This window comes from Lactuca virosa, chromosome 6 (assembly GCF_052849685.1).
Source record: "Lactuca virosa cultivar CGN04683 chromosome 6, Lactuca_virosa_CGN04683_v6, whole genome shotgun sequence".
In the NCBI taxonomy this organism is placed as follows: domain Eukaryota; kingdom Viridiplantae; phylum Streptophyta; class Magnoliopsida; order Asterales; family Asteraceae; genus Lactuca; species Lactuca virosa.
The window spans coordinates 62055861-62065384 of NC_136431.1; the positions used below are offsets into that span (position 1 = coordinate 62055861).

At 42.8% G+C, this 9524-nt stretch overlaps 1 protein-coding gene across 1 annotated transcript; it reads left to right on the forward strand.

Moving 5' to 3' along the window:
* The first annotated feature begins 549 nt into the window (after positions 1–549).
* Positions 550–1486, forward strand: LOC145120342 (uncharacterized). Its single transcript, XM_079056170.1, has one exon. The coding sequence runs from the start codon at positions 920–922 to the stop codon at positions 1391–1393; it is 474 nt and encodes a 157-aa protein (XP_078912296.1). The 5' UTR covers positions 550–919; the 3' UTR covers positions 1394–1486.
* The last annotated feature ends 8038 nt before the right edge of the window (positions 1487–9524 follow it).

Sequence of the window (9524 nt, forward strand, 5' to 3'; positions counted from 1 at the left end):
CACCACTAGAGCTTCCATCGATGAATTTGGTTCGTCCGTTTCCTCTCGAGTAAATAGACATTTATGCCCTCATGTGCAATGCACGTGAGGGGTTTAACAGCCAAAAACAAACGGTGGTTAACTTCAGGGACCTGTTCCACACACAAACCTCTCAATAAGGCCCAAAAATCCAATTTTCAAAAGGTTTGGACCATATCCACAAAAAATGACAAACCACAGGGACCATTTTTGTATTTTTGTCTAATTTGTTTACCGTGCGGATTCCATATGGGTTAGGAAACGGGCTATCCCTAGTTAAATTCATATTCATCTATACAATGAAACAAAAATAAAAAAATTGATTTTTTTATTGGATAAAATTAAAATTTAGTGGTTTTGGACATCAATCGATTAAAAAATGTATATCTGACAAACAATTTTACCGAACACCAGAATGTTACACTTTTTATGACAACACAAAATAAAAATCAAGTATTATAACTTTTGAATTTTACTAGTACAATTTTTATGTTTTGAATGTAGGCCATAAAAAGTAAGCGAAAATAAACCCCCCGACTTCCTCTCCCACTCGATGATTATTTCCCACACACAGACGCTCAAATTCACGGCGGAACGACGGAGATGAATACCCGCCGTGAATGAGTGGTTGTCCTTCCGATGGTTTCGGAGATGCGGATTTTCTGAGCCTTTCCTTTGATACTAATTCTGCCTCATTTATAAAACCTGCAATCTAAGCGGTTGCCGTGGGTTCGGGCGTTCGGCCCTTCCATTCTATTAATCAAAAGCAATCGCCGACGACCCATAAGGCCGGGCTCTCCCAAACCCCTTTCCCTCCGATGCCCTGACAATTTCTTCGCTTCAATCTCTCTTCAAATCTCAATTCTGTAGAAGAAATTATATTTCCGTTTGGGAGATTATCATGACGAAACCCAAGCTCGTATTACGCCGTTCTCCGGAGGAACGCCGTCAGTTGCTAAAAGAGCACGCATCATGTAAAAGCAAACGTATGGGGGAGGCCGTCGGTGGGGCCGCAGCGGAGGTTACGGCGGTCTGTTGCTGTTTCCCCTGTGCGCTTGTCGATTTCATGGTTTTGACGATGTACAAGGTCCCGACGGGTCTGTGCAGGAATGCTATTCGCCGGAGGCGCAGCAGAATGAATCATCGCAATGGCGCTGGTGGCGGTGAGAGAAGGAACATCGACGAGGAGCTGGCGATGCATCCGGCGGTGACTGCGGCGGCGGAGAGGTTCGTTGCGCCGGAGGTGGACAGCGACGTGGCGGCGTTGGAGAATGAAATGTGGGAGAAGTTTTACGAGAGTGGGTTTTGGAGAAGTTCTTCAGGGAGAATGAAGATGGATAATGTATTCAATGACGGCAAAAACGCCGTCGTTTGAAAGGAAAATGGAAACAACCCTGCTTATGCTTGCATGACATGTACTGTACAAGTTTGTAATGCATTGAGTACATATTTAAATTAAATAAAAAACGACCCTTTTCCTCTATATTTTCTTTTAATTACATAATGTTTTTTTTTTATAATTTAAAATAAAATTAAATACACGTAACATGTAGTTCAAACTTCAACTTAGGATCAACTTAGTTTTCAATATACAATATTAATACATTTTAATAAATTAAATATTAATAGATTACAAGAAAGATGTTGTATATAATAAAAATATTTGATTTTATAAATTCAAAAAGAAATGGGACTTATTATTTTGAGTAAATTACACGAATGGTCCCTATGGTTTGGTGTAATTTGTATGCTTGGTCCCTAACTTATTTTTTTAACTCGGAAGGTCCCTACTGTTTGTTTTTATTACGCACTTGGTCCCTACTGTTTGATTTTGTTACGCGCTTGTTTCCTATCTTACCTAAAAAGACTATTATTTAAATAGTAAAAAATGGCAGGGTAGGTAAGGTAAGGTGAGAGGGTGGGATTGGGGGTGTTTTTATTTAAATAAATTAAAAAATCAAGGGCAAAATAGTATTTTTAGGTAAGACAGGGACCAAGCGCGTAACAAAAACAAACAGTAGAGATCTTTCGAGTGAGAAAAAATAAGTTAGGGACCAAACGTGTAAATTACCCTAAACCATAGGGACCATTCGTGCAATTTACTCTATTATTTTAGAGCCAAAACTCAATTTTAAATTAACTTTAATTAAATGTTTCAAAGGAATTTGGGAAAAGGGACACACAACACAATCAGAAAAAAGCAAAGAGTTGTACCCTTGAATTGTACGTAGGTGTCAGTGTATTTCTTTCAATCAAGCTTGTACCATGTGCATCAATCATAGTACAAGTTATACAATGTGTATCAATTATAAAATTCACATTTAACTATTATACTTCAGCTTTTTTCTTGTACAAAGTACGAACATTATCTACCATCCTTAACTTTAACGTTTTATTTGTAAGTTTCTCTATTTTAACATTTTATTTGTTATATATTCTATCAGTTATTTCATTTTTTTTATTTAAATTGCATAAATATATCTAAAATTAAGGTATATTAATATTCTTTTGGGTCGCTGGTCTTTGAAATAGAGACTGACTTTGTGACTTTTGGTAAACCACAAGACATTTTTGTAATTTTGTCTTTGATAAAACGATGATATAAATAAATATATAAATCAAAGAAAAGTTTTATTTCATTGGACGAGAAAAATGACATGTGAAAAGTGGAAGATGGTCCCTGATTTTTCTCTTTTTGCAACATTTATGCTGACGGCTACCTGAGAGTCAGAGATGTCCCAAAACCAATTTTACTTCCAAACCCATATATATATATATATATATATATATATATATATATATATATATATATATATATATATATATATATATATATGCATTAAATACACACATATATTGTATAATTGTACCAACTTTTATCTTCATGTAATATATATTGTATAATTGTACCAACTTTTATCTTCATGTAATATATTACATAGCATATACCATCTATGCATATTTTAAGGGTCGAGGGAGTCAAGGTAGATGGGTAGTAGTATCGGAGGTATTACGGCTCCATCCCACTGCTGATTCAACTAGTTTAGGGTTGGTCGGTTTCATCATCACTTTCAACTCGCTCATCTTTTTCTCTCCCATGTTGTACTATCTGCTTTCCAGTTTGTACTAAAGTGTGTGGACCGAAGGGTTAGAAGAGCTAGATTATTTGTATTGTGGGTTGGGAGTAATGAATGTAAAGACTTCAAAAAAAAAAATGATGTGGAAGGGTTGAGGGAGAAGAACTTCATCCATCCTAATTAGATACTCGACCGGAGATGGTATATGGTGAATAGTAGCTTAACAGTTATTACATTTCGTGTATTGATCCTATGTCGTTCGTCATTCTATATGTGACGAATAGTAGCTTAACGTAATCTAAAATTGAAAAGTTCCACATATCTATTGTGGAAACAAGAATTTTAACGACAAAAACTTGATTTGCTTACAAATACAAAACAACAAAAATAGAAACAAGCAAGACCCTTAAAAGTCACATCGAGATGATGAATTTGTTGGATATGTTTACAAACAAAAAGTGACACAATTAATAAATACATGAGTTATTGAGTTACACATTTGGTATTTTACTGTGGAGCTCTATATATATATAGAGTCATAATAATCTAATTATAGTAAACTAGGTGTCTAATAACACTAATTGATAATTACAATCAGTAACATATTTAGCACACCAATCACTGTCTAATAGGCTCAAACCGAAAAGCAAGAAAATATGAATATAGAGACTATTTTTAATATTTTTTTTGGAACGGTGAAATTATTATTAAAAACTAGTAAGAAGCTTGAAAAGAATTACATCAAAATTGCAGCCGACATAGGGTTATGAAGCCAAGAACTTCAACTAATCTTAGCTTTCCTACATCTATTGCTAATCCAAAAAGATGTCCTATAATCCACATCATCAAAAAGAAAAGATTTAGATAGGTTATCCGCTCCAAAAATAATGGAATTTCGAAAATTCCAAATGCACCAAAATGTAGTCATGATAACTGCATCAAACGCTTGACGTTGACCTCTTCTCATAGCAATAGAAGAAGACCACGAAAGAAGAGAATAAATTGAGATCTGCCCTGGCACCTGAATACCCCACCAAATAGCAATCTACTTCCAAAACACAATCAGATCCGTGCAACTTGCAAATAAATGTTGAATAGTCTCCACACTACCAGAACAAAAGGGACAAAGAATCGAATCTACCATAATCCCCCTATCAGAAAGTATCTCTCTAGTGGGAATACTAAGTAACTGAACCCTCCATATAAGAATATTAGTCTTAATGGGGAGCCAATTATTCCACCGGGTCTCTTCACCTCCTGTAAAAAGTATATTGCCATCTATATACCCACGAGCAGAAGAAACATAAAAAGTGTCATCAACATCAATAATCCAGCCTGGTCTATTAGGTATCGAATGCAATTGGACATTCTGAAAAATCGAAAGTAAGCCATCCCACTGCTCCTACACAAGTCCTCCTCTGGGATTACGTCTCAGAGTAGTCATATCCCAACCCTTAAACATCTGATCGTTGACACTAAGATGTCTAAAGGTATCCAAAGCATGAATTCTATGAAAAGTAAACGTTAGTCGGTCTTCACCCATCCATTGTCTAGCCAAAAAGACGTGTATCGGCCATCCCCAATCCTAATAGAGCATAAGGACTGAAAGTCTATACCACCGCTTCTAAGTTGCACGAACATACGAATAACTCCATTCCAAGGACCTGTACCAGCTCTTTTCGTGATCATGGAACTGCAACCACCATCTGGACCATAAAAACATTGTATAACACGAACCCACAACAAATCAGGACAATGATAAAATCTCCACTACCAACGTAACATCATAGCCCTATTAAAGGAGTAAAGGCTCCCTACCCTGTAACGACGTAAATTTCCAAAACAATTTTTCATTTTTAAATCATACTTTCAATCACACGATAATCACAAAACATAATGTATCCACTGTGTCATAATAAAACATGTCCCGGAATCTCAATAACATAAACTCTATAAGTGTGTACGGATCATGCCGGCTTCTTCCCGCGATCATCACTAGTACCTGAAACACATAATATAACAACTGTAAGCATAAATGCTTAGTGAGTTCCCCAAGATACCATATACAACACATACGCCTTTCCAGGCCATAACTCTGTAGGATCTTCCAATCCATGTGTCTCAGGGGACTTCCGTCCCGAATCCCGGTAGACCTTCCGGTCCTACCCGTATCGACCTTCCGGTCCGTAACCACTTGACCTTTCGGTCCATATCATCTTGACCTTCCAGTCCATATCATCTTGACCTTCCGGTCCTTATCGTACATAACATACATAACACATACATATCACATAACAACATACAGCTCATACATCTCATAGCATATAAGACCTTCCGGTCACACATAGGTACCCTTCCAGGTACAATATAGTGAGAAGACCCACCTCAATGAAGTCGGATAAACTTTCGTGCTCAACGTCCCGACTTAGCCTCCTCCTATTATTCAAATAACATCCCCGATCAATATTCTCTCGTGATCTCATCTCTACAGATTGGGTAGAAGGCCATTCTACCCTTCCCTGAACTGTCTTGAATCAGTCTTGACCAGAACCCTAAGGTCAACAAAAGTCAACGGTCAAACTTTGACCCGACTCGTCGAGTGCACAAGGGCGACTCGGTGAGTCCATGCGGGTCCTCTGAATCCTTTCAGCCTCTCTTGGCTCGTCGAGTCATCCTTCCACTCGACGGGTTACACCTATCACGAATCGCGGGGTAACCCCGACTCGACTCGTCGAGTCCACTTATGGACTCGGCGAGTTGCTCCCATAACAACTCTCAAATGACCTTCTGAGGTCAGATCTGCTTCTCTAAACTATAGATCTGGCCTTCAAGTGCTCAAAGGTCACGTAAAGGTGCAACCTTTACGTGCATGCAACCCACATCAAGTCATAAATGGAGAAATAACTCTAAAAATGGCAACCTAGTCTCCAATCCTCCATGAACAAGCATAAAGCAGAATGGGAAAGGTTCTCTGGACCTCTATGGGTCCAGATCTGAGGTCTAACCCAGCAAGGGACCATAACCTCAACCTTTCAAGCCTAAAAAGGTTTATAGAAAACCCTAAATCATAGATCTTAACCCAAAACAGAAGGGAAGTTCGATTTGATACCTCAATAGTGTATATCTGAACTTGAAAACCCTGGATCCACAGCTCCCTTGACCTCCTCTTGTTGGAAACTACTTCTCTTTTGCTAAAACACACAAGAAATGGTGAATTAGCCTTCCTCTTGCACCACAAACGTTCTCTTTCTCTCTCCAGGGTTTCTCAGGGGTGAAGTGGCCGCAATGGAGGCTATAAAGGCCTTTAAATAGGGCACAGGCCCTGAGAATTAGGGTTTCACATAACAGCGCGGACTCGCCGAGTCCACGCATCGACTCGTCGAGTCCTTCATTAAATCAGACCAGAAATGCGCGATCGCACTCGGCGAGTCTGAGCGCCTACTCGCCGAGTCCCTCTCTAAAATTCAATATAAATACTTAAAATAAGATACCTGGGAATCCGGATGTTACAATTCTCCCCCACTAGAATCAGACTTCGCCCTCGAAGTCCTGCTCGGCAAACAACTCTGGATGATGTTCCCGCATCTCCAACTCCGGCTCCCAGGTCAGCTCGGACCCTTTCCGATGTTGCCACTGGACCTGCACCAGGGACACTTCCTTGTTCCTCAGAACCTTGATCTTCCGATCCCGGATCGCGATTAGTCTCTCAGCATAATTCAGGCTCGCATCCACCTGAATATCCTCCAGCGGTACCACCGCCGATTCGTCGGCTATATACTTCCTCAACTGAGACACGTGAAAGGTATCATGAATCTGTCTCAGCTCCTCAGGTAGCTCCAACCGATAAGCTACCCTGCCCACCCTCGCGGTCACCCTAAATGGCCCGATATACCGGGGCCCCAGCTTGCCCCTCTTCCTGAATCGGATCACTCCTTTCCAAGGAGACACTTTCAGGAGTACGAAGTCTCCCACTTGGAACTCAAGCTCGGATCGTCGCCTATCCGCATAACTCTTCTAACGACTCTGAGCCGTCAATAACCTCTGTGTAACCTGCTGTATCTGCTCTGTCATCTGAAGCACTATCTCAGTGCTACCCATCACACGCTGTCCTACCTATCCCCAACAAATGGGAGTCCGACACCTCCTACCATACAACAACTCGAAGGGAGGCATACCAATACTCGAATGGTGGCTGTTGTTGTAAGAAAACTCAGCCAACGGCAAGTACGTGTCCCAACTTCCTCCGAAGTCCAACACACATGCTCGAAGCATGTCCTTGAGTGTCTGAATCGTCCGCTCACTCTGTCCATCCGTCTGGGGGTGGTAGGCGGTACTGAAATGCAACCTCGTACCCAACTCCTCGTGGAACTTCTTCCAGAACCTGGTAGTGAAACATACATCTCGATCTGACACAATCGAGATCGGTACTCCATGACGCGATACCACCTCCCTCACATACAACTCTGCCAACCTCTCAGCATAAGAGCTCTCACTGATAGCAAGAAAATACGCGCTCTTCGTCAGCCGGTCGACAATCACCCAAATTGCATCGACACCCCTCGCGGTCCTCGGCAATTTGGTGATGAAATCCATGGAAATCTGTTCCCACTTCCACTGGGGAACCTCAAGCGGCTGCAACTTGCCATGCGGACGCTGGTGCTCGACCTTAACCTTGCGACAGGTCAAGCACCTCTCGACAAACCACACGACATCCCTTTTCATACAGGGCTACCAATAATCTTTCTTCAGGTCCAAATACATCTTAGTGGCCTCGGGATGGATCGAGAACCTTGATCTATGCGCCTCCTCCATCAGAATGGTACGTGCCCCGCCTGCATACGGCACCCAAATCCGACCTTGAAAGGTCATCAGCCCTCGACTACCAGTAACGAACTCGGACACCTGCCCGATCACCCGCTCCCTCTTGCGGTTCTCCGGTATCACGGCCTCTGCCTGGGCCTCCCGAATGGTGTCCAACACCGGAGTCATCACTGTCAGTCGCATGCAAATGTCTCGAATCGGGGCACTCTCCGCCCTACGGCTCAGGGCGTCAGCTACGACATTAGCTTTGCCCGGGTGGTACAGGATCTCACAATCGTAATCCTTTACCACATCCAACCATCTCCTCTGGCGCATATTCAGATTGGGCTGATCCATCAAATAATTCAAGCTCTTGTGGTCCGTGTATATGATACACCGAACCCCATATAAATAATGACGCCATATCTTGAGGGCAAACACCACTGCCCCCAACTCCAGATCGTGGGTGGGATACCTCGTCTCATGAGGCTTCAGCTGCCTCGATGCATACGCTATCACACGCCCTCTCTGCATAAGCACCGCACCCAACCCTGATATCGATGCGTCACAATACACCACAAAATCCTCCATCCCTTCCGGGAGGGCTAACACAGGGGCTTCGCATAACTTCTGGCGAAGTGTCTCAAACGAGGTCTGCTGCTCCGGACCCCATGAAAAAGCAACACCCTTCCGGGTCAACCTGGTGAGAGGCACGACGATCTTGGAGAAATGTCTGATAAATCTCCAATAGTAACCGACCAATCCTAGGAAACTCCTGATCTCGGTGGGAGATCTCGGCACCTCCCAACTCATCACTGCCTCAATCTTGGCCGGATCGACCAAAATCCCATCCTGGTTGACGAGATGCCCCAAGAACTGGACCTCCCGTAACCAGAACTCGCACTTGGAGAATTTGGCATAAAGCCTCTCTGTCCTCAATACCCCGAGGATCTCTCTCAGATGCTCCTCGTGCTGCTCTCTAGATCTCGAATACACCAGTATATCATCGATGAACATGATCACCGAACGATCCAACATCGGTCTACACACCCTGTTCATGAGATCCATGAATGCTGCTGGTGCATTGGTGAGCCCGAAAGGCATCACCACGAACTCGTAATGCCCATAACGAGTCCTGAACGCCGTCTTCTGGATATCCTCATCGTGAACTCTCATCTGATGATATCCAGACCTCAGATCAATCTTGGAGAACCAAGACGCTCCCTGCAACTGATCGAACAAATCGTCGATCCTCGGTAATGGGTAACGGTTCTTGACCGTCAACTTGTTCAACTCCCGGTAATCAATAGACATCCGGTGTGAACCATCCTTTTTCTTGACAAAAAGGATCGGTGCTCCCCAAGGGGAACTACTCGGTCTAATAAACCCCTTCCCCAGCAGCTCCTGAAGCTGCGAGGATAACTCCTGCATCTCTGGCGGCGTAAGGCGATAAGGCGCCTTGGCGATAGGCGCTGCCCCAGGAACCAAATCGATGCGGAACTCTACCTGCCTCTCGGCAGGCACACCCGGCAACTCCTCGGGAAAAACATCAGGGAACCCACGCACTATCGGAACGTCATCCATCGAACTTGGCCTCCCAGCGGCCTCTCGTGCGTCCATCGCATAGGC